The sequence below is a fragment of the Salvia splendens genome, chromosome 18 (assembly GCF_004379255.2).
Source record: "Salvia splendens isolate huo1 chromosome 18, SspV2, whole genome shotgun sequence".
Lineage (NCBI taxonomy): Eukaryota > Viridiplantae > Streptophyta > Magnoliopsida > Lamiales > Lamiaceae > Salvia > Salvia splendens.
In genome coordinates this window covers 18,032,391-18,060,287 of record NC_056049.1, presented here as the reverse complement: position 1 = coordinate 18,060,287, position 27,897 = coordinate 18,032,391, and the positions used below count along the sequence as shown (strand labels likewise).

At 36.7% G+C, this 27,897-nt stretch overlaps 3 protein-coding genes across 5 annotated transcripts; 1 reads left to right on the top strand and 2 right to left on the bottom strand.

The window, feature by feature from the left end:
* Positions 1-1,018: 1,018 nt before the first annotated feature.
* Positions 1,019-5,186, bottom strand: LOC121777316 (glutathione S-transferase 2-like). Of its 2 annotated transcripts, none has more exons than XM_042174527.1 (11): positions 4,663-5,070; positions 4,478-4,574; positions 4,311-4,367; positions 4,127-4,212; positions 3,971-4,042; positions 3,088-3,141; positions 2,884-2,959; positions 2,420-2,481; positions 2,032-2,091; positions 1,545-1,657; positions 1,019-1,297 (listed from the first exon to the last, which is right to left on the bottom strand). In XM_042174527.1, exons 1-10 carry the CDS (start codon positions 4,663-4,665, stop codon positions 1,547-1,549), a joined length of 678 nt encoding a protein of 225 aa, XP_042030461.1. In that variant the 5' UTR covers positions 4,666-5,070; the 3' UTR covers positions 1,019-1,297; positions 1,545-1,546. The 2 variants fall into 2 exon arrangements, with proteins under 2 accessions (XP_042030461.1, XP_042030462.1); XM_042174528.1 differs by having other exon boundaries at positions 1,273-1,300; positions 4,663-5,186.
* A 740-nt stretch (positions 5,187-5,926) lies between these two features.
* On the bottom strand, positions 5,927-8,272 carry LOC121777315. Its single transcript, XM_042174526.1, has 5 exons — positions 7,922-8,272; positions 7,444-7,607; positions 6,424-7,123; positions 6,275-6,366; positions 5,927-6,189 (listed from the first exon to the last, which is right to left on the bottom strand). Exons 1-5 carry the CDS (start codon positions 7,922-7,924, stop codon positions 6,051-6,053), a joined length of 1,098 nt encoding a protein of 365 aa, XP_042030460.1. The 5' UTR covers positions 7,925-8,272; the 3' UTR covers positions 5,927-6,050.
* Positions 8,273-20,930: 12,658 nt separating this feature from the next.
* Positions 20,931-26,808, top strand: LOC121776231 (UV radiation resistance-associated protein-like). 2 transcript variants are annotated; one of them, XM_042173389.1, is made up of 6 exons: positions 20,931-21,383; positions 22,654-22,860; positions 24,102-24,282; positions 25,727-25,875; positions 26,083-26,310; positions 26,435-26,808. In XM_042173389.1, exons 1-6 carry the CDS (start codon positions 21,189-21,191, stop codon positions 26,549-26,551), a joined length of 1,077 nt encoding a protein of 358 aa, XP_042029323.1. In that variant the 5' UTR covers positions 20,931-21,188; the 3' UTR covers positions 26,552-26,808. The 2 variants fall into 2 exon arrangements, with proteins under 2 accessions (XP_042029323.1, XP_042029324.1); XM_042173390.1 differs by having other exon boundaries at positions 21,267-21,383; positions 22,658-22,860.
* The last annotated feature ends 1,089 nt before the right edge of the window (positions 26,809-27,897 follow it).

Genomic DNA, 27,897 nt, shown 5'->3' with positions numbered 1-27,897 from the left:
TTAATGAAAAAATAGGGCACATCTTATACGAAAGAAAAATTAACAGAAATATAAGTGGCCTAGTTTTATTAGACAAAGCAAAATAGAAAAAGAAAACATTTTTTATGGGATGGAGTTATGTATGTATGACGTTGGAATAATTTAATGGTTAGACTTGTCTTGATCGGTGGAACATTTGCAGATAAATCTTATGCGATTGTTTGGTTTCGATGTCGCCGGAGTAGCTACGACGTGGACAATAGACGGTTGAGAGGTATAGATAATAACAGACACATAATCAGAGAATTAGCAATAGAAACTAGAGATGCATATGATGATTGTCGTTAAAAATAGTGTATGTGTCGAAAGAGGCGGTACAGGTGGCAACGTCGGACAAACAACAATGGCGTGACGTTATTGTGACAACTACTCCACAAAAACTAGTAATCTGTTTTGCATTTTTGTCCATCCACCAAAATTAATCTCTATCTATTTCTAGTTAGTTTATCTCTCTAAACGGTGAATGAGTCATATTTTACTAATGATACTTGACCTTTATTTTAAAACTCATGTCGCTTAACTAAGTTATAACATCATTTGAAGCCCTTGTTTTTACTTTTTCTTAAACAAATTTGTTTATTTTCTTCTTCTTTTTGGCACACTTGTCTCTTTTTCACCTTTTCCCACTATTGAGCGAATTCGAAGGTCTTTAGCCTTGAGGGTGGAAAAAGAAGGCTGGAATGAACGAATAATGATATTATAATTACGAAGGATATTTAGTTAATGTTGAGAAAAAATAAATCGTCATCTTCAAAGTTAATGACAATTAATGGGGCAATTCGTATACATGCATTCTGTGACAAACTTAGTAGTATCAATGTTCTTTTAAGAACTTAATTTACAAAACCAACTCTAGTTGGATACACATTTCAACCACTTTCCAACTTCTTAATTACGTGAAATTTCATGAGAATTCTACATTTAAATAAATGTAGAATTAAATTGTACTATAGAGGTCCAAATATATACTCCCCACTCATAACTAGAGACTCGAGCTTATCTCATATATGAACCGATTGAATTTCAAATCAGTATTTATCAATCGTTCATAGTTCATACTACTATTTGAAATTGTGCTCTTATTCTCACAAGTGATTTCTCCTATTGCACAGTACAGTACAGACACAGATATACGCAAGATACAGTTAGTAATCTAAAACAGAGCTCCTTTCATTAATGATTCCACTCCCATTGAATTAGATCACAAGAACTCTGCTTGGGCATGAGCTTATACATCATCAGTCGAATTTGAATCTGACTGTTGCAAAAAATAAATTTAAGACATGTTAATGTGCGTTCAGAGAGTTCATATGTACTTGAAGCTGATAATTGGTAGCGGGTTGCACAATGAGATAGTCTTACTGCGTATTTGAATAGAAGTACACAATGCTATGTGAATATTTTAAGGAATAAGCACGGATGATATGAATTTGCAAGGGATACCGATCAAAAGTAAACTTAGCAAACAGCAAGGTACACAGAGGGTTATTGTTAAAGATTCGTACCCTCAGTCCCTCGCCTCAGGTGGCGTATCAAGCTGCTTCCCAGGCATTGCATTTTGAAAAGCGGGGAGTTGTTTGTATGCCTCATTGAACTTTGATAAAAGAGGGAACTCGTTCTGCCCACATTCAAAACCAAAGTCATGATGAGAAGGTTTTAGGTTCATAAACATGCTAAATGTACAGAAATAAATTTATTGAAAGCCATGTGCCTGAGTTCCAGAAATTAAATATCTGAATTCTGAAGCTAAATTGTGAACAAGATCTTTACAAATTACAAAGCATGCAAAATATAATACTCAATAATGCCTCCCAGAAAACTTAGGAGCTAACATTAAGCTATTTTTATAACATGCAAATCATAATTTTTCTGGACTTTTGTACATGTATATGTATGAAACATTGAAAACGAATTTCTAAGTTACTGAATCAATAAACTAATACAAGAAGAAACAATGAACTAATTACTTGATCGAGTTCAATGAAGACCTACCATATCAACACTGAACCTTCTAACTGCACCATCAATCTGAGGTGCCAAATACAAATCAGCCTGCAAAATATGTACCAAATATCAATGCTTGTTAATGTTACGAAATATTGTGGAATGTGGACAGAAGTGAGCCTAACTGGATTTAACAGTAGTTTTATGAATGTTATCCTCTAGGAACTTTAAATTTTTCTGAAAAAAGTATACAATATCATGCATACGATATGATGCTGCTTAGTGTTGTCTTTTGTTTTGTTTTGTTTTGTTTATCTTTAATAAGAATTTAAAGATAGAAATATCAAGTTACAAGTTAAACTACTAGACTTTGTTTTCCAAGAGTGGCAACGCTATTTCTCACTAGAAAAAAATGTCAATAAGTGACGCAACTAACCAAGAAAACTTCATCTCCTGTAGCATACTTTCCAGCAAATTTGTCCAAAAGCTTCTCCAGGGCTGCACTCAATTGGGAAAAAAATTAGGTTGTGCTAACCAGAAATGCTGTTAAAGCTGTGCAGAAGCTTCTGAGATTGTCATATACTGAAAGCTAAATCTAGCCATTTCGGATACTATAATTATAAAAGGTTCCAACTCTAGCATTTATTTTGTCATTAGCATAGGACATTTGGATCAAGAAAATAAGAAACTCAAAACACCTAGAATGGTATTGCAATGGGATATTCACCAGAGCTTTTACTAGTACTTTCTTCAAAGTCAAAAAAACATTACCTGAGTCTCTTCAATTTCAAGTTTGTGTTGCTTTTCCAGTATTATAGAGTCTTTCAAGACCACTAAGTTTTGTAAAAGAGTAATTTAAAGTTGCATCTTCCAAAATTACACATAAATGTCAAAGCTTACCAGCAAACCCATGTTTAATATGATGCTGAACCCAAGAAAGCATCTCATCAGCTCCAAGTTTATCTTTAACATACCCCTGTTTTGTTAAAAATAATCAGGTGGATATCTTCTTTGTTCGTATAATACAACAATCAGATGTACATGTTATTGCTTATTTCCACTCTTTTAAATGAACTATAATTGAAAGGGTTATTATATGCTTACAATGATGGGTATATTCTGGTAAGGTTGTATGCTTGCAAAAACAATATTTGCCGCCTATAATGAGTAAGCAACAGGGATAGTTAGAACCAAGGACAGATATAGCAACAAGTGAGTACTTAAAGCAGCAGCATACCCCAGTAGGATTCAATTACATTCCATTGATAAATACAATCTGTTCATAGCACACATATCACTGTGTGGTACTTTGTAGTAAATACTCTTTCTATTTTGGTTAATAGACATATATAATCAATCTTTGTTGGATGATTTTCTAATATTTACTTCTATTGTATGTTTTTTCTCTAGATTGAGATAAGCACACACACTCAATTCGTTATGAAGCGTGATCAGCTGCTTTGGCAAAAATTGGGGATATTAGTACCATTTAGATAGCTTTAAAAAAACTACAGTATAATTTAAATTCTATAAGCATTTCTTTCAAGCTAAGAAGGAAACTGATTTATTGGCTATTGCATTTAGGTTGTGAATAGTCTCAGCAAAGTTATCCTTGTCCTTGTTCCAGCAGTAACTCTCAAGCAAAGAAGGCAACTGATTTATTGCATTTAGTATATCTACCTTTCATAACTATAGCAACTTTCGATTATTCAATTGGGGGGTTATATTTCATCCCAAACTGAACAGAATCTGTAGCAGCCCAGTTTTCGTATGTAGATGACTTTGTTTTCTTCCCCTTAATTTTACTACCCCGCCTATCCTCACAATCTTAGCAACCAATGTAAAAGAAGCTATTGTATTTGACATAGAAATATAAAATGAAGACGCTAACTCTTTTGAGACAAAATTGTCTTTGCAGAGTATTAATATGCAAAATAATTTTACTCAAAATTGATCCTACTCAAGTAACTAATGAATCATTTATCACCTGGTAATTCAGGGCCTTCAGCTCCAGATCCCGGGGTAACAACGGACGTTGAGGATACTTCTCCTCCAGATACTGCATATCAGATAAAACAAACAATTAATCAACATAGAAGGCATACTAACCGCTGCTAGTGTAATCTTAACCCAAGAAACTTGCCAATAAAATTGCAAGGGAGTCTGAAACAACAGTATCCCCATCGATAAGCACAGGCACCAATCCAAGCGGATTAAGCTTCAGAAATTCTAATTAAGTTCAAAAGAATACATCAAAATATAGTTTGCATCCTACAATCCACGGAAATGTGAAATTAGAGAGCAAGTGAAAAGTAAAATTAACTAACCAGGAGACTTTTGTTCTCCTTTGAGCAAGTTAACCGCTATGTACTCGTAGTCCAGCCCTGTTAATTTCTCAACACACACACACACCAATAATTAATCATAAATTAGGCGAATTTTTGAGTAACTACAAAATAAAATTAAAGGATGGATAAATCAAAACTCGGTTTACCCTTGAGATTGAGAGCAATCCGTACACGGCAGGAGCAAGAGCTCCGCCAATAAGAGTAAAGCTTCAGCTTGGTTGGCTCAGCAATGGCGTCGGTAGCCTGGTTAACAATGATTGTGTACAAAACATCAAAGAATATACGTAGGTTTTCTGATTAATAAAAAGGGCGAAGAGTCGGAGGTCTTTACCATGGTCGCACTAACTATCGACGATGAATAAATTCTTAGCTTCACTCAATTTCAAATTGCCGAACAAGAAGATTAAATACTGCCGACTGCCGACTGCCGATAAGTAGTTCAGTCGTATTCCTTTTTAGTTTGTCCCAAAGCAGTTGAGTCATTTCCTTTTTTAGTAAAATTTTTATTCCTTCTCTTACTTTCCTCTCTCCACTTTAACCTTTAACAAATCAATTTCTTAAATCTCGTGCCCAAAAGAAATGTCTCAACTACCTTGGGACGGAGAGAGTACTACTCTTTTGTTGAAAAATGTTGAAAAACTTGAAGAAGATATACTACTTTATTTATTACTACCTCCTCCCATTTTTACATTTTTTTTATATTTGATAAGAATCGCATATCACTTTTATAAATGACCTTACATTCCACTAACCAATTTTACTCACACTTATATTATAAAACTACATTTATATTATAAAACTAATATATATAAGTGGGATTAATAGTCCACTCATTTACATTTCTCAAAATCTGTGACCACACTAAATGTGATACTTAATGTATAATAAAATACGATTATATAATTTAGTAGAGTGTGATATCTATTTATTAAAAAAAAAAAAAGAAATCATGGCTGTTTATTTCTCGGCGCTTGGAATTTAAAAAAATTATCACCACACTTTTTAGAAAAATAAAAACTATAATCACAAAAATGTTTTATTTTGACTCTTAATAATCTATTAAAGAGATGATATTTTTTTTATTCTCTAATGATTTTAGATTTAAGAATAATGAATTTTAGTTTTCAATAATGAAGAAATTTTATTTTCTTCTATAATGAATTACTTTGTCACTTAAATTTGAATAATATTGTATCAAATTAATTCTGTACTTGTGTGTTATGGATGATCTTAGATTCAAAATTACAAACTCTGTAATTTGTTTTTGAAAGATTAACATCTATGAAAGTTGCAAACAATGAAGTACTATGTGAATAAAAAATCATGTGAAAATCATATAACAATTTAAAATTCTTAAAAGTAGGTATAAAAGATAAATAAGTGGGTACTATGAGTTTCTTTGGTTATCTATTCTTTTAGACAAATCACTAAATTTAATAAAAAATGTTAATTTTGGATCAAAACATTTTATTTGGGACCAAAAGCTAACTAACTTAATGTAAAGGATGAAAAAAAATTTTAGAGCAAATGTAAAGGACCGAATTCGGACTTGAGTCTTTTAATTACGAGGTTGAGACTCTAAGGTCCTAGCAAGCTTCAACATAAAAACATACACTATCACACTTGAATATAACAAGGGATGATTACATGTTTACATTCACATTGACTATTTGGCTAGAAAATTAGAAAAATAAATAAGTAGGACAAAGAAATTTGACACTAACAAGCTACAGACACCTGACATTTTCCTTTTCTTGCCTTACCTCTCATATTTGCTGCAGTTATCAGTTTATAGCTAGAATGTCCCATTTCACTTAGCTTACCAAATCTTTCTTCATAGAAATCCCAAATTTCTGACCTGATAAAAATGGAAGTTCCAAAGAAAAAATTTAGATCTCAAGCTAAATGGGACATGAAGCAAGTTGAAAGTTGAAGCAACATACCAGAAAGCTAAGAACTGAAATGGTGCATATTTTCCATAGATGTTTTCAAGATCTTGTTGGATTGTTCGAGCCGAGGATCTCTTCGCATGGACCTGTTTAGAACAATTAAATAGCATGTATTACAAAAATAAATAAAAATATAGATATACCTGTTTCAAATGCCTCATAGTTTCTGAATCTGTTGGAATCACATGGTAGAAGCCCAAGCACATCAGAACATTAGCACATGTGAATGGCCCGAAACCGTCGATGGATCTCAGCTTCTCGGCCAACTTATCATAGTCAGACAAGCTCAACGTACCACCCTCGCACTCTAGCTCTCTCAATTGAATTCTGCCTTCAACGACACCCTGAGCAAGCTTTATCACACGGCCTGCCCTGTAACCGAGACCGCAGCGCTTAGCCAAAAAGTTCTCGTCAAGTCTAGACAATTCTCTGGGGCTCGGAAAGTTCCCAACCGCGGAGCTGCTGTCATTTTCTGCCACTTCTGTACTCTGAAGAGAATCGTCAGTTGAAGTCGTGGAAGGATTACATTGCCCAAGGAAGTCGTCCCCTGTCTCCTCCAACACGAAGATTGAACTTTCCAATATTACAGCTGTACTAATCTTCATCTCAGATTCTTCATCTCCTAGTTTTTTAGCATATTTGTTTGCTAATTTCGGTAGGCATTTGTGAGGCTTTCTCTTTGATTCTTTTCCATAAGGTGTTTCCGGAGCAAAAGACTTGATATTGTTGGATTGGCAGCTTGAAATTATTCCGGTTTCAGTATTTGATGCTCTAGGTAACTGATGCTGCAATTCTGCTTGAAGGTCGCATAGTGCTTGGGCCATGCTCAGAGTTCTCGGCCACCTAAAAAGGTAATGAAGAATACAGTTACCATTGGCTAAAACACTGACTCCAACCAAAAGATAGACCTTTAAGAACCGAAACGAAGATACTGAAACGAGACACCTATTTTTCAGTAATAGAAACACGCCAATTGCTTCGGTTTAGTTGTGACTAAAAATCAGGTAAAGTCATCACACATGAGTTCAGCCTTCAGATTGAAGTAGTCCACTTGTCTTGTTATTGCATTTGTACTAAAAAATCTCTCTGCTTCTCTACTATTTCCTCTAGTAATACATGAATATATACACATACATCATTAAAAAGAAAGTTGGTTCACTCACTGGCAATTGCACAGGAGAATGCACTTGACCATGTCCTCAAACAAGGTAGGCGATCGGAACACTCTCCCGAATCCACTCCCTTTTGCTTGTGCGTGCACATTATGGAACGCAATCACCCTCTTATGTTCTTCATCTGATAATCTCAGCATCCTCCTAACTTGACTCTACAACATAATGAAATCAAATCAAAATGTTACAGCTGAGTTAACGAAACACCAATAACAATCAAGTTGCACAAAAGCAAAGGCTTGAACATAACAATAACAAGCCAAGCAATACACACAACACAAAATTTGAATTGATTAAAGCTTGATTTGACAATCTAACCGTTTTACACTTTCAGCAAAACATGAAGTTCAAATGTAGACAAACTAAATTAATGTTTAAATGAAACTAAATTAATCAAATATATTTGATCCCCAAATTCGAAGTTTATAAAGAGTAACAATTGATTAAATAAGATGAGAAGAGGAATCACCATTAACGATTGGTGCTGATGAAGGGTGAGGGTGTGGATTCCGAAAACGCGGAGATGAAGCGCGTGGGGCGAGTGAGGAGGGTGGGAAACGTGAACCGTGACGGAGGTTTGGTCGTCATCGTGGAGATTAAGGCGGTGTGAGGGTTTTGGAGTGAGGGTCCCAGTGGTTGGGCGCCATCATGAATAGCCCATGGCTACACACAGCTTTTTCTAGGTTGAAATTCAACGCTGCGTCACCGAGCTCAAGCTCCACGAACACGCCGCCATCAGCTCCCCGTTTCATTTTAGTCGGCAATAAACCCAGGAGAAAAAGTTAAGGAGACGTTTGGTTGAATGGTTTAAGACAGTTTAGGATTGGTACCTGGATAAAACCAGGTGTTTGCTTGGTTGGTTAATTTATTGCGAGGCCCGTGTTTACAAACGGATTATTTAGCAGATTATTTAGACAAATTCTATTGGGAAAATCGGGTTTCTAGGGCACTTTATCTTTAAAATTACAAAAATGTACCCATTTTGTTATCTATTCCATATATGGGAAAAACGCCAACCGCATTGGCGTTTCAATAAGTAAAGACGCCAACAACATTGGCGTTTTATAATGTCGTCGTATTTTAGCTGTATTTTCTCCAAATACAGCTACGTTAGAAAACGCCAACTCAATTGGCGTGTTATATGAAAAAACGCCTACTGCGTTAGCGTGTTCAATTTTGAAGACGCCAATGTAGTTGGCGTGTTCAACTCAAAGACGCCAATGAGATCGGCGTTTTTATCATAAAACACGTCACCCTGGTCGGCGTGTTTCTGTTGAACCATATACCAATCAGATCTCCCCCAACATCGCGAACCCTAAACACTTTCCCTCCCCAAAACGCGAAAACCCTTCCCAAGGCGGAAAAACCTTAAGGAAACCCTTGCTCGGGTCGACCCGGTGGTGGATTTGAGCGTGGAGATTTCGATTTTGGCTCATTCTTCCAAACATTAGTCCTTCTAATCGGTTAGTATATCAAATTTTAGACTCATGGATTTGATGGATTGTTGTGATAATATATATTTTAGTGTAATTAATATAATATTTTGACCAATTGTTATGGGCACACTAATATTTTGATGGATTATTATGATAATATATATTTAAATAGAAATATTTTGACTAATTGTTATGCTATTATATGTTGTAGTATATCTAATTTTGTTACCAATATCTAATGGATTGTTATGATAATATATATTGTAGTGTATTTAATAGAAATATTTTGTCAATTTTTTGGCTGATTTTACATAATGATGAATGTAAAAATAATACATATTTATTTGTGTTTTACATTATTGCAGATAGTATGACGTGGTGTGTGAATTTATATTGGGGTGGAAAGATAATTCCCGGAGCAGTTATTTCGTATGATCCTCCTTTTGCTAAAGGATTCATTATGTTGGATGAAACAATTTCGTACGATGAGCTTGTGGAAAAAATTTGTGAAAGGATGGGGATAAGCATATATGAAAACAAAATTCAAATAATATGGAAATGTACTATATGCTTTGGATCCGGAGTCACATTTATAGGTGTTCTACTAGAAGAAGTATGCATGCAACTAATGTTTAGTGAGAGTAAGGTTATTGGAGGTCTAATTGAATTATATGTTGAGTATTCGGCAATTATTCAACATCATAGTCATCATGTCATAAGTTATGATGTTGGTACGCCTACGAGAGCCCAAGAACCAAATTTTGCTGCAACACAAGATTTTGATGTTGGTACGTCTACGAGAGCCAAAGAACCATATTTTGCTGCAACACAAGATTTTGAAGCTGGAGGCGTGCATTTAGGGGATAGTGACAATTGTGATGTGGTTGAGGACATAAAAGGTCATGATAAAGCCGACTTTCTTGATCCACAATCACCTTATTATTCTGAAGATTCCGACCCGGTTAGTACAGACTCAGATGGTGATCCGTCGGATGATGAACAATTTGTTGCTTCAAGACCATCCATTCCACTTGGAGTAACAGCAGTTGGAGAAACATCAGTTGGTGGAAGGGTAGTTGGAGGAAGAGCAGTTCCACAGTTCCCACAGCGTAGAATCAACTATTTTCGCACCTTACCAGGTCCATATGATAGTTTTGATCCCAAAAACTTTGAGCGTGATGATCCCAGTGTGCATTATTGGAGTGAAAAAGATCCTAGCAATGTCGGTTTGCATACTAAATTTAGAACGAAGTTGGAATTGAAGGCAGATGTGACTCATTGGCATTTGGAAAAAATCCGACAATATACAGTTGCTGAAAGTAAAGGAAAAAGATGTCATGCAGTTTGTAAGTGGCCACAAGGAAATCCGAAGGATACCTCATTACCGAAATGTTTGTGGGAGTGCCGAGCAACACTGAGAAAGCATGATGAACACTGGCAAATTAGATTGTTTAGCACTGCTCATACTTGCATGGGGGATCGTAACTATAATGGGCACGCTAATCTTTCATCGGGTATGATAGCGTTGAGTGTTCGACATCAGATAGAAAATGATCCTTGCTACAAGGTAAAAGCAATTGCGGCGGATATTGAAAATAGATTTCATGTCAAAGTTAGTTACAAGAAAGCATGGTATGCTCGGAGGACAGCGATTGAGCTTGTATACGGTGGATGGGAGTGGTCGTTCAAAGTTTTACCAGCTTATTTGAATGAAATGCAAAGACAAAATCCTGGCACAATTGTGGAATGGTTGCACGATGACATATTAAGCAATGGTATGAACAAGGTATTCAAGTACGTATTCTGGGCTTTTGGACCAGCTGTGGAGGCTTTTCAACTATGCAAACCAGTTTTAACGGTTGATGGAACTCATCTGCGTGGACGATGTCGAGGTAAAATTCTTATTGCCGTTGGATTTGATGCTAATAAGAAATGTTTGCCTGTTGCATATGCCATTGTTGATGAGGAAACCAAAGAAAGTTGGAATTGGTTTATGGAACGCATTAGACTTCATGTAGCAAAGCATGAAATATGTGTCATATCTGATAGGCATGTGGGAATCATAGATGCAATGAATTCTCCCATATGGAAAGAAGAACCTTTAGGTCATCACAGGTTTTGCTTGGTACATGTTAGAAAGAATGTTATGCAGAGTCACAAAGGTATCATGATTAAAAGACTTGTTTGGAAAATTGGTATAGCTACCAAAAAGCGCAAGTTTAAGAAAAGACGTCGTTTACTTCGAGACATCGACAACGAGGCTTTGCAGTACCTTAATGCCGTGGAGTTAGAAAAATGGAATTTGGCGTACGACAAACACAAAAGATGGGGTGAGATGTCCACTAATATTGTGGAATCTTACAACAATGTGTTGAGAGGCGCAAGACAACTCCCAATCAAAGCTTGCATTGACATGATATTTTGGAGGACTATAGAATGGTTCAATGAGCGGTCAATTGTAGCAACACAGTGTGTCACGCCACTTACCCCGTGGGCGCATGAGAAAGTGTGCAAACACGATATAAAAGGTCAGTTACATAATGTCAGAGCATCAAACGCAATTGCAGGGATTTATGTGGTTCGAACAAAACGTCGACTTGGTGGAAAGGGTGATAACAAGTGGAAGATAAAGTACTTGGAGTCGAAGTGCAAATGTCAAAAGTGGCAGATGTGGAGACTTCCATGTTCACATGCAGCGGCAGTTGCGTGGTTTAGAAACGGCAACATGTTGTCGCTTGTTGATCCCGTATACCGCACAAGTGTTTGGGTACACCAATATTCTACGGTGTTCAATCCACTCAGACACCAAGATTATTGGGCCGTGTCTGAATGGACTTTGCAATGTTCACGAGCTCAGTTAATGCCTAAAAGTCGCGGTCGATACCGTACTACTAGGATTCCTAATCAGATGGATGTCCGTGAAGCTGACCAGCCACGAGCCCGACGCCGATGTAAACATTGCTGTCAACCAGGTCACGACAGGCGCAACTGCCCGGATGCTCTTTCAAGGATGGATACTCAGTTGGTAGATGATGCCGCTGACGATTTTATGCCTCCACCTCCACCAAGATCTGCAGTTCGAGGTCGTCATTCTGTCAGCCACACTGATGATGCCGATCACGATTTTATGCCTCCACCTCCACCAAGATCTGCAGTTCAAGGTCGTCATTCTGTCAGCCACACTGGTGGTACAGGCGAAGACATCGGTCTCAGTGATGTCCCACATTCTCCACCTCGGTCTTCTGTGCGAGATGATTTTTTCGGGGTTGATTTAGAGAATGTCGTTGTGCAAGATACTCCTCCGTCTAGACTCTCAACCGCCAGAATCGGGAAGGGTATCCGTAGTTTTTTTACGCGGAAAAGGCGAGACAATTGAACGTTTAACAACTATTTAGTTGAATTGAACATTGTTTTGTTTACAATCCTAGTTATTTATTGAGTTGAACATTGTAACGTTTTAACAATTTTTTTTGTTTGGACTTATGCATTGTGTAATATTTGGACTTCTGTATTTATGGCTGGCGGTTTTTTATATGAAACGACAACTTGATTGTCGTTTTTTCAGTAAAACACGCCAACTTTATTGGCGTTTTTCATTAAAAACGCCAACTTGTTTGGCGTTTTTTGATAAAACACGCCAATGGCGCTGGCGAGTCTTTACAGAATGTCCGCTTCGTTCGTGGGAAAAATTGGCCAAAATTTCTCCATCTTAGAGACGCCAGTGAGAGTGGCATTTTTCCAGAAAAATGCCAACGTTGTTGGCGTGTTATGAAACACTCCAATGGCGCTGGTGAGTCTTTACAGAATGTCCGCTTCCTCCGTGGAAAAAATTGGCCAAAATTTCTCCATCTTAGAGATGCCAGTGAGAGTGGCTTGTTATGAAACACGCCAATGGCGCTGGCGAGTCTTTACAGAATGTCCGCTTCCTTCGTGGGAAAAATTGGCCAAAATTTCTCCATCTTAGAGACGCCAGTGAGAGTGGCGTTTTTTCATTTTAATTATGAACTCCTAATTTCATTTATCCAAAACAAGTTATCATGTTTTATAAAGAGGATGTATCAAATTACTAATATAAAGAGTTCAAATCAATGAAAAAACACAAATATCAAGAGGATGTATCAAATTACTAATAAAACATAACAATGTTCAACTGGAGAAATGAACACAAAAATTGTTAAAACGCTATAATGATCAATTCAACTAAATACTTGTATGTTCACTCGTCTCGCCTTTTTCGCATAAACAGACCACGGATTCCCTTCCCGATTCTGGAGGTAGGGAGACGAGACGGAGGAGTATCTTGCACAACCATGTTCTCTACATCAACCCCAAAGAAGTCATCTCGCACAGAAGAACGAGGTGGAGATTGGGGGACATCACTGAGACCGATATCTTCACCGGTTCCACCAGTGTGGCTAACTGAATGTCGTCCTCGAACGACGGAGATTGGTGGAGGTGGAGGCATAAAGTCGTCATCGGAATCCACTACCATCCTTGCGGATGACGACTCTTCACCCGCTTTCTTCTTACCACGCCGCTTCCCTTTTTGCCTCACGGGCATGTCAATGTCCAGCTCAGACCGCTGGGAAGGATGGCAGTCCGTCATCTCAGGTTCCCCAGATATGTGCATGCCTTCTTCAACCATCCTCGAAATTGTGTACAAAGCCGGATGTCCTGCCATGTCTTGCTCACTAAGATAGTGGCGTATTTTGTGAAGCGTCTCCACCTACAATTTTCAAAGTTAAATACATTTCATCATATGAAATAAAATAATGAATATTTGTTTCAATTTACCGCGTAGTTATGAGAGGCTGCCGTTTCCTGGAAGCCCTCCTAAGCATGCACGCCAGGTTTTGTTATGTACACCACGGTTATCCGGCGAAACCAATCCATGTACTCATCAAGTGCAATAGGCTCCATTGAGTACTCCAAATCCACGTACACCGTGTCGTGCCTATTATCCCAAGCCTGTAAATGATTGGCGTGCCAGTCAACCCAATTCCGTCCAGCTTTGCCACGTCGATCCTGTTTTAAAAAATCAGCACCGTGGAACCTATTGACAAGCGGGATATAGGGTTGGACAATCCCAAATTGTCGCAACACTCGCTCTGGCACGTGTGACTCAACCAGATTCCAGCAAATAAGGGTTGTGCTCGACGTCCATATAGGACGACCGACAACACAAGCATCCGGCAGGTTTCGATGGACATATGGCCTCCAAATAAACTACATAAGAAACAAATTTAGTCAAAACAAGTTCAACCAAAACATCATACAAACACCAATTTAGGTTACGTAAATTACTTGGTTGGCGTGCATTCTAGAGAACTGATCTCTGAAAGTTTCAATGCAATGCCCGGGTGCTTTTACATAAGAGGTCGGGCCAGTCCATCTACAAAAAATAAATTATGACCGAATAATGCAGACATTAATAAAAAATATGCTTTAAAAATTAATTAGTGAACAACTTACGCGATTGCACATGGTAGGTAGCCTACAGGCACGGGATTTAGCATCTTCGGTCTAATAATTGGGATTCTCTCCCAAGCCCACAACTGTAACAATGTAAGAGCTCCCCCGACATCGGTCCTCTTTGCAAGTGCAGCTTCACATAGATTGTGGTACAAGCATGTAAGAGTCGCACCACCCCAGCTATAGCTGCTACATCGTCCTAAATCCATGAAAAATTGAATGTAGAAGAATGGAATTTTATTATCGGATGCGTTAGGGATCAGCAGACCACCAAGTAACAACAGACAATACACACGGGCACGTTGCTCGTATACGTACTGGTCGTGGTCATCACCCAACTCAATCCTCAGTTGAGCTGATAAGGCTGTCTGCTTCCAGTTGAGCTCTTTCAAATCAACAGCATCTGGAATAAAGCCAAGAAAATCCAGACAAATATCCTTCCAATAGCTTACATCCTTAGTGGGGATGAAACCTGTCAGAGCATCACCGTCAGTGTTGAGGCCCCACAAGACCTCCACGTCTTCTAATGTCACAGTCGCTTCACCGACTGAAAAGTGAAACGTGTGAGTCTCTGGCCTCCAACGTTCAATCAATGCGGTGATGAGATGGTGGTCAATGTCTTTCGGTTTACCACACCTCAACATCCCCCCAAACCCCATCATGTCTACAACCGCCAGGACACGAGGATGTATGGGAACATCCCAAATGATACCTTCGTACCTTCTGCAGCGTACGTCTTCCGATGGAACTCCAGCCCATATGTTGTTAGAGACGTGTTGTCTCTGAAAATATAATACAGAGGGGTCCTCAGGACCACATAAGAGTCTTCTGCGAGCATTAGAAGATGATGTCATAGTTCACCTACACAACATTCACAATTCAAATGAAACAATCTACAAACCTAAACAATTTCAATACCTAAACAAAACATAAACAATTTCAATAATTTGTCACTATTGAACCCAAATAATGCAATACACTTTAAAACCCATATAAAGAAAAATAAGTTGCCAAATTTTAAGCAACATCCCCACTATGGTTTAGGTTTTAAATCCATATTTATACCCTAACTAAATACTAATATCTCCACTATTAAGCAACAATAAGGTCATTCTAACAATCCAATATGCTAAGCAACAATTCAACACAATATTTCAACTCAATTCACAACTCATTACAAACCCTAGCTACTATACAACAATTACTCTAATAATGTAAAATATAAGCAAACTAACCGAAAATAATATACGAATTTGGGAAAGAATAGGTCCGATAGTTGAATGGAGGGCGAAATCCTGGAGAGGAGGGTGAATTCGCTTGGAGCAGCCTGCTTTGGATAAAATCGCGAAGTGTGTGGCGTGAGTTTTTCGCGATTTGGGGGAGGAGAGGCTGGTATATCAGATCTGTATAAACACGCCAGTCATATTGGCGTCTTTCAGTAAAACACGCCAACCTTGTTGGCGGCTTTTCCTAAACACGCCATTCATTTCGGCGTTTTTACTTTTCATAAACACGTCAACTTAAAAGGCATTTTTTACGTATACACGCCAACTTAAAAGGCGTTTTTTACGTATTTACGTAAAAAACGCTAACCTAATTGGCATGTTTTAAGTTAACTGTATTTGGAGAAAATACGAGTAAAATACGACGGAAGTGTAAAACGCCAACGTTGTTGGCGTCTTTACCTGTAGACACGCCAGTACCATTGGCGTTTTTACTTATAGAAACGCCAGTTTCATTGGCGTTTTTCCCCTATATGGAATAGATAACAAAATGGGTACATTTTTGTTATTTTAGTGGCAAAGTGCCCATAAATCCGATTTTCCCAATTCTATTCACGTAATTTTCACATGTATCATGTTCATAACTTGAATTTAAACATGTTTTAGCACAAACAATCTTTAAAACACGCTTGCTGCGGAGTTAGCCAATTTACCTCGTTGATTCACTGAAGAATCGAAGATGGCCAGCCTCTTGTCCACGTGAAGATCTTGAGTACTAAACCACGGATCTTCTAACTGGTTCCCGGAGTGTAATCTGATATCAGTGTGGGCTGATCTCGCCAGAGAGCTAGAACTTAAATAAAGAAGACAGAAATCCTATCTCACGGATGAGAGGGAAATCGTCCCCTGTGTGAATGGGGAGGGGGACGAAAATTTTGGAAGAAAATACAAGTGTATTTTCTGTCTCCTTTATTCTCATATTTATATTTAGTCACATATTGGGCTCAGTCAGGGAGCTATGAAAGAATTTGGATATGGCCTCCCCCAATTAGCTTTTTACTAATTAAATTGAACTCACAATTTAATATAAGATTATATTGGAATATTACGAGCAGCCACTACAGAAGTAATATTGCACTGCCCATCCAATTCCGAAATTACAAGTATTCCGGGTTTCCATTTGTTTGTTATCAATTTCTCGCGCTTAAGATAGAAACGTTCATTAATTAATCAATGTCTGCTATGGACTTAATTAATTAACATATTATTATCTCCAAGAGTGGACTTAGCAAGAAACGCTTATTTATTATTCATAGAGTAATCAAACTCCAACTAGCTAGGTTCCGAATAATAAAACCTTGTTTCGAACTCCTCTTGTGGACATTATCAAACGAGACTCACCTCGCGCACGATTCAATATAATAGCAATCCTAGCACATCTAGATATTAATCACCACTACCCAATATAACATGATTCTTAGGTTGCGAAAAACCCGTACCTTTTGGTAAGTCAAAGTAGTGCATAATCAACACCGTATGCTCGATGCTAACGTACATTGATTAAGAAATTAATTATCAAGACCTCGTCTTTCAGTAGATAGTATAAAGATTCGTTTTGCTGTTAGATCCAATTCAGTGCTATACCACACCATTGTCATCTTATTTTAGTAAGGCTTAGAAATATGCGGACTGGCATTGCAACCTTTCACGATAGGTAGTCTAGGCCTATCTAGGTTGTGAAATTCTTATTTTTCTTTGTTCAGAACTGACTGTGTTACCTTAAAGTGGGCGACGCCCACAACCGGTCTACTAAAACAAAGACTTAGACTTTGTTACGTTGCTTATACATTTAAATATGCAATAAACATCCATTAAATGTAAAACATAACAACATTACGACAAAAATAATTTATTTCATTCCTTTGGAAAATAATATATAGAGTTTTAAGGTGCACGCATTTCCTTTTCGCTATGAGCTGTGTTGCTTAAGTTGTGCTGCCCTCAGCCGGCGAGCTTCCACCAACCTGTCCCTACAGCTGGACTTCTTCCATTGGGATAAAGACATCAAAGATAACATGGTAATCATTGTCCAATCCCAAATCAACAGTGTTCCCACAGGAATGGGATCTTGCATTGATTCCCTCGTTGCAAGCTTCACTCCCTCACTACTTCCACCAGTAGCCATGTCATTCCCGAACACTTCTTTCCAGTCCTCCAAGAAAGGCCATGACTTCCCGCGCATGGTCTTCACATTACTATCAAGCTGAAAAACATAATATGAAGTGTGGAAGAGTTAACATGTCATGGTAAAAAATTTGATCACAAATTTGGCTAGACTGTTCTCACCTTCACTATCTGATCCCATTTGTCACCATCACAATCTATTTTGAAATCTTTAGTAAAGTCAATCCCATTCCTCTCTAGAATATTAGAAAGTGAGTAGTAGTTTTTCTTCCATGACGTGACTTTGGACTGTATGTGAGGCCTTTCAAATCAGTTGTTGGGAACACGTTACGCAATGATGCCTCAATCCATTTTAGGTAGCCACCCTGAAACCCATTGTCGGACTTCAACCCCATTGCTACAAGCTCTCTAAGGGCAGTTATCAGCACAACTTCTTCCTTATCATATCAATATACTCACCTTGTGTCCCCTTGCTAGAAACAACAATCGGCGAGCACTATCTAGGATATGCTATAGCCGCTGTAAATTTGACGAGATTACAGTACAACAAATTCAACATCAATTGTGGCAAAACCTAAAAAATCTTTAGCACCCTAGCAAGACTAGACATAAATAACACAACAGCCTATACCCAAGATCATAAACTCAAAAAACTTTAACTACATTCATATAACATATAATCACTTCGTTGGCAGCATATGATTCCTTCATGACTGGACAAATAAAGGACATACACAAGCTAATATATGACTAATGTTGTGAATGATTTGTAGACACGTTCTACATTCCCTTGAATAGACTATATTACCTATGTCTTCTATACATCCATACATGTACTTCATAAAACAACAATTCGTACAAATGATAGGTTGAATATTTTTTATTAAATCGGTGAAGGTTGGCGTACCTAATTTGAACGGAAAATGTGTTATTGTTAGGTTCGATTTCTTCACCTCAAGAAGATTCCACTTGGAGCGAGCGGCGCACACAACGTCAATTCCTAGCAAAAGTGAAAATGAAAACAAATATATGTATATATATGAAATTAAAGACTAGGTTAAACAAAATTGGCACCTAGGTGAAATAAATCCCGCCCAATATTAAGGGAAAAAATGTCATTTTTTGTCCAAACCCACCAACCTAAATAGTCAAATTGATTAAACATTTATACTCTTACTGAAACCAACCAAACACATGATGAGTTTAGTTACATAAAGCCCATCACTGAAACCAAACATCCAATTAAATCCTTCTCTAGCTCATAGCCTATCTTGAATGTTAAGTAAATGAGTTAACTCCACCTAGCCTATCTTAAATGTTAAGTAAATGAGTTAACTCCAAAGAGCCCATCACTGAAACCACACGACTCCTAAGATGATGGAGTATTGCACAAAAGGGGAAAATTACTTCTTAAAGAGATGAGGTTTATAATACTTCCGGTCCCATATAAATAAGGACATTTTACATTTTGGGATGTCCCATAAAAATAACTCAGTCTATTTTTGAAAACTTCATTCTTTCCAATAAGGTGTGCCCTATTCTCCATTAACAATTATTTTTTCTTTCTATCTCTTTCTTATTTTACCATTTATGCAATAATTCCGGTGTAATCCCAAATGTCTATATTTTTATGGGACGGTGAAGTACTAGTACAATGATGATGATGATAAGAAGAAGAAGAAGACATCTTTAACCTAAATAGTCAAATTGATTAAACATTTATACTCTTACTTAGTTGATAATTGTGATATGTATCTGATTTTTTGGTAAATGTATGTAATACATTACGATCATGAATGACGTACATAAAGGACTAGAGTTGGCCACAGACAAAGGACATGATCCCAAAGGAAGATGAGACCTAAAATTTGAAGATGGAGCTCAGAGTTCAGATCAATCATTCGAGCCAAGATAGCAGCTCAGAGGACTTTATCCAGCCATGTGACATCACGCCATACAAATTCTAAAGTTCTTATCTGTCAGACATACATGAAAACAAGAGTACATTTGTACCCCATAGATTTGTACCATAATACTTTATTGAGACAAACATTAGTAAATTCATCGGTAGCCTAGTGATAGGAACGTACTTTGCCTGGCTTGGTGATTGACTACAAACAAGTTTCAACACCACTAAGTATGAATTTCAAGTTTTTTTGCTAATTAGAAGTTTGACCACGAAAAGAAGATGTCTAAAATTTCATATGCTAACATTGTGGGTACACTATGGTGTGTACAAAGCCTGATTTAGCCCATGCAATGAGTTTGACTAGCAGACATATGGTTGATCATGGAGAAGAACGTTGGCAAGCGATGAAGTAGACTTTGAGGTATTTGGTAGGAACTTAAAGCCATGGTCTACTATTCTCAAAACAAGAAAATACTAAGGCAAATGAACTCATTGGTTACTGTGATTCTAACTATGCTGCTAATGTAGATGACGTAGATGAACTAATTGATTACTCTGATTCTGACTATGCTGCTAATGTAAATAGCAGGAGATCTCAATCAGTCTACATATTCAAACTATATGGGACTACTATCAGTTGGAAGTCGAATTTGCAACTTGTGGTTGTTCTTTCAACAACTAAAGCAGAGTATATTAATGTAACTGATGCAATAAAGAAACCAATATGCAACTTGTGATTTGGAGGCAATTAATTGATCCAGACGGAGGGACTGCTGAGCCGCTAGAGGTGGTGTGAGGGTGCAGGCACATGGGGTCTAGTGTTGGCATATGGAGGAGGAAAGGTGGGTGGGTTCGAGTGAAAGAGAAGTTGCTAGGAGAAAAAAGATATATAATTTGTGAACGGTAAGTGACATTATCCATGACAGAAAGATGAAAATACTCTGAACTAGCCGGACCGATTCGCGGTGTCTAGCTGAACCGTCTGGTTGCTCGGTTCAAAATGATCTGATTGAGTAGCGGTTTTGTGAGGTGAACCGAACCGACAAATCATTAGTTCGCAGCTGAATCGGTCATGTAATCCGATTTTTAAAACACTAGTTCCATTATATAAGAGAGAAAAAAATTCCCTAATATAAAAAATTTATAATTTTAAAAAACAAATTAAAATAAAAATAGTCTCTAAAATTTTTAAGTAAGGACGAGGTAGTAGTTAAGTACGTTAATTTAAGCATGACACGCTTTTACGTCCCAGCCACCTGCGTCAGACATAGAAAAGCAAAGAAGAAAAAGAGGTAAACAAAAAAGAAAAGGAAAAAAAAATTGCACTTTTCTTTCTTCGATTTCAAATTGAAAGACTTATAGCTATGAGGGCACGGCCATCTAAACCCTAGATTTCATCCTGAAAGTTATTCGTAGTGCGATGGTGAAGAGGAGCTACGGCGATGGATATCATATTTCTCCGTTGAAATCGAATAGATTATCTGGAAGCAATTCAGCGATCGTGACTTGTGAATGGGGTCGTCTAAAAAGCCAATTGTGAAGGTACAAGAGGAAAACCGGGTAGCACAGGAGGATCAACCCGCAAAGGTCATCGAATGGGAGGATTACGAGCAGGAGCTCGCTCGTTTATGCAGTTTGACCTCCGCACTCGAGGAAGCCAAGGCTATGAAATTGGTACTTGAAGAGAAGCTTCAGTCGTCGATACAAGTAAATATTTAATCAGAGCACTCATTATGGTCCATCCTGAAATTTGATCTGGTATTTATTGATTGTGATAGTTTCTATGGGGATCACTTTTGCACGAACCGACTCAATGATTTTTCTCCATTTGAATATTATGTCTTCATACAGTGTAGTTTAAGTGATCTGGAATGCGCTTTGCTAGTTTTGTGAATCAGATACTTTCAAATTTGTTTATGACTCAATGATTAATCTCCATTTCCGAGTTTTTTACTCGAAAAAATTGACTATTTGAAGTTTCTGATGTTAATGGCTTCAACTGGAAATTGTGAGTTTGGTTACTGAAAAGAAAAACCTATGGAATTTGGTTCAAAGTAAAGATATGATTATTGGCTAACCATCATGTGGTGGCTGTTTAAGAAAATCAGGTTCATGTTGAATTTGTCTTATTATCTAAATTGCTTATTTATTATTGATACTCCTTGTAACTATTCGAAGGATGCAACTATGATACATACATCAATAGCCTGATACCACCAAAAATATGATAAGTCTCTTTGAATATTTTGTGAGGATTCTTTCGATGGCCTCCTGTCAGCGCTCAATAGCTGTGTTTATGTCTTCATACTCCATCCATCCCATAGAAATATGGACATTTGGGAAGGCACAAGGTTTAATGCACAATTGGTAAAGTAAGAGAGATAGAAAAAGTAATTATAGTATTGTTAGTGGAGAACGGGCCCCACCTTATTAGAGAGAAAGAATTTGCCAAAAATTGAAAGGACTATTTTTATGGGACGGCCCGAAATGGAAAAAGTCCATATTTTTATGGGACAGAGGGAGTATTACTTTTACATTTCTCACTGGCATAATTTGGATTCCCTGCATCAGGATCTTTATGTGTTTGGTAATAAATTCAGGACTAGGGGGTCGGCTATATTTGAAAAAGCACCAATTCCTATTATTCTCTTTTTCATTGATTGGGTGTGTTTGATAATCTTGAGTTAAGTTATGTCCCTAAGACAATAAGCAGCAAGAAATATCTCCTAGACAGGCTTCTCATTCTCTATAGTCAGGATATGTTGCTTTATTACATGTGGTAGTACGAGTAGTTGTTATTGTTGCTGTCTCTGCCGGTGTCTCTCCTGCAATTAACTCTATGTGTTTGGTTCTGTATGTGAAAGAGATTATGCTATATCTGGTAAATGAATGAAACAACCTTTTATGGTGCTTTTCTATTCTTTTTCCATCCAACTTAACTGCAATTCGCCAAATGCATTTGTGGTTTTATGGACAGATAGAATCTGACTCTTTAAGTCGGTCGAATGAGCTTGATCAGATGCGTGAGAAATTGGAACATCGTAAGTTGTTGATGGGGAAGATGTCTATGCGTTCCAAGGTTGTAAAAGACAAGGTCAGAAAGCAGGAGGAACGACTTAGTGGTGAAATTAGGTCTCTTTTGGTCGGTGGAAGTTCTATTTCTGTGGCCAACAAACGCATGCAGGTAATGTTTGACTATGCTACCTGGCTTTCTTCCCTAGTTTTCTTAACTGAAACGAATTTAAGATTGTTCTCAAATATAATCTATCTAACTTGTGTACTTTTTATTTCAACTCAACATGCTGTAAATTATGTTTGTATCGTCATCTATGTTTGTATCGTCATCTATACACCTGCAGTATATGATGTAGACCAATTAGATACCCTAATCAAGTGATAATAAATCACTATAAATTTCTAATCCCTCTAAAATATAAATCATTCTATCAAGGGCTCATTATTATACTCCCTGCGTCCCTTAAAAATAGCAAGTTTTGAAATGGCATGGGTTTAACGTGCAATTGGTAAAGTAAGAGAGAGAAAGAGAAAATGTTGGGGAAGTATTGTTACTGGATTGTGGGTCCACATTATTAGTATTGTTTATTTATGCACTGTTAGTTGGTAGTGGGGTCCACAAAATATTAAATTATTGAATCTAATGGTATAGTTGTAATTAAAATGATGTTGTAGGGGGGGTAATATGCCGATCAAAATTTTCCTAAGTAAGAATTGCATAATTTTAAGTGACGGGCCAAAATGAAAATACTTGCTATTTTTAAGGGATGGAGGAAGTATAGTTTTGGCCACCATTTTACTATCCTTCTCCAGATCATTTTCCTTATTTTCATTTCCAAATATTTGATATGATCATCTGACGGACGTTGTTCAGCTCATTCAGTGTAATGACCAATATCTGAAGAGCACTTCTGTAGATGTCATCTTGAGTTGGTTGATGGATATTTACTTGTCTGAAAACAATGAGCTATGTGTAAACTCTAAGTGGCCAAAAATCCAGATTCCCTATGGAAAAATTGATGCTTTAGTATGTCAGTATCTACTAGAGTCTCATCAAGAGTCAAGATAAAAAATTTCCTTGCAGAGAAAAATTTAGTTAGCACTCTTGAGATTAAATAAAATTTTTTACTCTTTTGAGGTCTAGCTATTTTGGACTTAATCCATTTTTATAAGCGACCATATGTATGCTTAATGTGTTGAAGCTCACTATGACTATACACAAATAGTAGTATTTTTGCTTCTGTTTGACAGTTGAACACATTGTTTCTCAATTTCTAGCCATTATTTGAATTTATGTGTAGCTAAGAGCCTAAAATGATATTGCTCTTCATTCTTTACTTGTGGAATGTATTAGATATATGTTTACAAAAGATAATTACTTATCTGAATTGTAAATTTGTTCTGGTGCAGGACTCAAGTAGATTACTTGCTGGAGAAAAAGGTTATGGTCATTTGAAAAATTTACAGAGATCATTAAGATTGAGGCAGCAGTTTATGGTCTCCCAGGTCACCTTGCTATATCCTGTAAAGGTTGTGGTCAGAAAAGCTTCTGAGCAAGAACTTGAATCATTTCGTAGTAGTATTAAGTCAGGTAATTGTTGTAAGAAATGATAATTAATTAACTGTAATGTGATTATGTTTCAAATTAGAGGTAATTTATCTCAAATTTATTCAGAGAGTTGAAATATTATTCAGTATTCACTCTGATCCTCTCTTTATGTGGTAAATTCATGAATCGGTGACTTGTTTAGAGGGTTGAAATCAAGTAAAACTTAATTTTGCGTTTGGAGTCTGAGATAGACAGAATCTGTAAGCCATAGCTTCATATCACTTCTGAAAAACAAGAGATAAGCCCATGTAATTATAATAATCAATTTGGTATATATTGTAGTTTGTCATGTATATTCCTTATTCTTTATCATGTTAAACTATGCAAGCATCATTGCAAAATTCTAGACCCTTCCGCAGATTTAGTACCATATACCTAGATCCATATATGAAGTACTTTTTTGTCATTCTTTGATCCTCCTACTAATAATTGCATATCCAACAATTATCTGTTCTGGGTCATATAAGCAAGTCCAAGCTGCATGGTTTTTAGATTTAGTAAACTAGTTTGTAGTAAATGTTGCCTGTTGTCTGGGCATAATTGTTTTACATTTGTTAGTGTAATAAACCAAAAGATCTAACACAGCAGTAATGAAGCTATTTGCAGTATGGTATGGTGCTTGCTGAAGAGGATCTGTTAGAGTTGTAAATGTTAATAATTGTTCTATGTTACCAAGAAGTCTGAGGTCGTTGAAAGTTTGCTTCTCTTGTCATTTTTTATCTCTTGAAAATACAACATAAACACTGCAATTTTTTGTTCTAAAAGAGTCATTGGAGTAGAGTGCAGATAAGGTTGGAAGAATTGTATGAGATTTACTTTCTGTATGACAGTAGCAGTAGTTGAAGACATGGATAAGATAAGACTAGGTGATCGGCCGGGGTTAGGTTAAATGGAGAGATTGGCTTATGTATGGCAGTAACAATAGTGGCGTCTTTAGTTTTTTTGTTGTTTCCAACCTTGTTCGGCGATCCAACGGTGTGTAGTTGCTCCATGCCTTGTAGAACTATATATTTTGCTTTTGTTTTCTTACCTCTGTGCTATGTCTCACTCTCATAAACCTTTGAAATGACCCACCTAAAAACTAAGGCCTTTTGTTGGGTTAAAATATTAGAGTGTATTTTCTTTGTGATGTAAATTTGCCGTATGCAAACACAGTTGTATGAACATATTTGCAGAAACATTATAATCATATTGTTGTTTTGCAAGGATGATTACTTGTTTTTGTTTTATATTGACTTTCAGTATAGATGTTCTGAAGTTTCTGGTTGCGTATGCACATAATATATTTTATAGATATTGTAAACTATTATAATGCAATTGATGATAACTTGAAGTTATTAGGAGTTACTTCTTGATCTTCTTCATGTGAAGCATCTTAAGTTTTCTATTCGTAATATGTTTTACTGTTTTATTCTTCTTCCAACAGGTGTTCCTGATGGATCAAAACCTCTCGACCAGGGCACATTGACTATCTCAGGACTGCACCTCACTGTGGTCTCTTTTACAAAGATGAGTTTTTTTACCGACAAGAAGGAGGTTCAGCGATCATCAACTGCTCTTGGATATGTAGCTCATGTATGCACATTCCCTTTCTAGAAAAATGAATTTTGGTTACAATTTACTGAACTGTTGTTCTATTTGTGTATCTCTGGACTTGGGGTTGATATCAGACTGGCAAGCTTTATATAGTTTATGCATCTCTGTTGCTGTCAATGACTCAACATGCGAGTACACTTACTCCTAGTTATTATATCTTGATCAAAATGGCCTGTTCCTATGCAGGCCGTGTCTCTTCTTTCTTCTTATTTGCAAGTCCCTCTGCGCTATCCATTACGCTTAGGAGGTTCTCGATCATTCATACGTGACTATTCCCCTTCAGTTGAACTTTCAGCTTCCAGTACGTCTCTGGATACAGTAATATCTACGAGCTCAAAGCCCGTAGAATTTCCTTTATTTATTGAAGGTCAAGACTCAACGAGAGCAGCTTACGCTGTATTCCTGCTAAACAAGGTGCGTTCATTTCTGGATTCTTGCGCTTGTCATACTTCACTTGAAAAATAATTCGACATGCGAGTGGTCTATTTTGTGCACGATACGAGAATGGTGTGTAACTCATTTGCAAATATAATTGCAGGATTTAGAGCAACTCTTGAATTTTATCGGTGTTAAGAGCGTAGGACCTCGACATATATTAGCAAATCTAAAGGAGCTTACACTAACAGTTCTTTCCACAGAGTACATAGATATGTGAAGTGAACTGTAAATGGATTTATTTACTTGTATTCTAGATTAGAAGGCTGCTGTTTTTGGCCGACCGCCTTAAATTCTTGGTCCATTTTCCAAATCAGTGCCAACCAATTATATTTGATGTTTAACTTACATAGTTTGTATTCAGCCTTTTCTTATCTTAAATTTTTTTGTTTAGTTTATGGGCAATGATTTTGGAAAATAGACCACCTGGATTATATATTTTTTGAACAATCATTTTATGGATTAATTTTCATTTAATTTTTTTCTTGTCCTTGACTGCATTGTGAAATCCCTCAGCCGAACCAGACTCATTCATTAACTTTAAAAATTTAAATACGACGGATTTTTAGATTTTTTAAACGAAAATATATTTGAATTTTTAATCAATTTATTGCCAACTACCAAAGCACTATAGTAGCCTCGGCGCTCACACTTGAAGCGTGATGTTCGAAATGTTGTCATTTCATTGAAATATGTATACTAAGGGAACATTTGAGAAAAATTAAAACTTTATAATTTAATATTTAAATTTCAAATTTAATGGACTAAAATTTGATCAAAATTAAGGATTTGAAAGGGCTCTTCTCACTTTTCATAAAGGTTCAGAGGGCAAGAGTTTGTCATATGCAGGTGATTTTTTTGTTGCTTTTAATTTTTTTAATTGTTACTATTTGTGAAGCAAGCATTTTGGGTGAAAGAGATATATTGCCTGGTTTTAACATCAAAATTGGGGGACATTATCATGACACATGTAGTACTTTTCACACCATAAATTAACGATTATGTATATTAATTACTAGTACTATTGTAGTACTACAATTTAAGTATTTATTGTAGGAGAAATCTGCAATTATACACCATCAAATTGTGTATAAAATTTGATTTTTCAAAGTTCAATGAATTTAGAGACTACTAATTCATAGAAATAATTTGTAATAAAAAATTTATTTCGGTCAAGGTTCTAATAGTAATAATACTACCAACAATATAATCATCCATCTCATATAAATAAGGACACTTTTTCTTTTCGTCCGTCCCATAAAATTATCCCATTTCCATTAATGGAAAGTTCTCTCGTACTCATTACCCATATACATCAATATATTTTAATTTATACCACTAGGACACACAATTAAACACTAACAATAATGTGAGTCCCACTATCCACTAACATTATTTTAACTACCATTCTCCTCATCTCTCTTACTTTAACAATTATGCATTAATTTTGGTGTCGTTCCAAATGTCTTTATTTTTTAGGACGGAAGGAGTACTTTTTTGATAAAGAAGCAAAGTGCTCAAATTATACCTATCATTGTTAGCTCATTGGCTGTTTCAATAATGGTT

What these genes read in the sequence shown, in the direction of transcription:
- LOC121776231 (XM_042173389.1), top strand. Translation starts at nt 21,189, where the DNA reads ATGGGGTCGTCTAAAAAGCCAATTGTGAAGGTACAAGAGGAAAACCGG. An exon ending in TGGCCAACAAACGCATGCAG is followed by an intron (nt 22,861 to 24,101) that starts GTAATGTTTGAC and finishes GTTCTGGTGCAG; the next exon opens with GACTCAAGTAGATTACTTGC. An exon ending in CTGTATTCCTGCTAAACAAG is followed by an intron (nt 26,311 to 26,434) that starts GTGCGTTCATTT and finishes ATATAATTGCAG; the next exon opens with GATTTAGAGCAACTCTTGAA.
- LOC121777316 (XM_042174528.1), bottom strand. An exon ending in ACTCCCTTGCAATTTTATTG is followed by an intron (nt 4,043 to 4,126) that starts GCAAGTTTCTTG and finishes TCTGATATGCAG; the next exon opens with TATCTGGAGGAGAAGTATCC. An exon ending in TATTAAACATGGGTTTGCTG is followed by an intron (nt 2,482 to 2,883) that starts GTAAGCTTTGAC and finishes AATTGAGTGCAG; the next exon opens with CCCTGGAGAAGCTTTTGGAC.
- LOC121777315 (XM_042174526.1), bottom strand. An exon ending in CTATGAGGCATTTGAAACAG is followed by an intron (nt 6,367 to 6,423) that starts GTATATCTATAT and finishes TGTTCTAAACAG; the next exon opens with GTCCATGCGAAGAGATCCTC. An exon ending in TTTCAGTTCTTAGCTTTCTG is followed by an intron (nt 6,190 to 6,274) that starts GTATGTTGCTTC and finishes CATTTTTATCAG; the next exon opens with GTCAGAAATTTGGGATTTCT.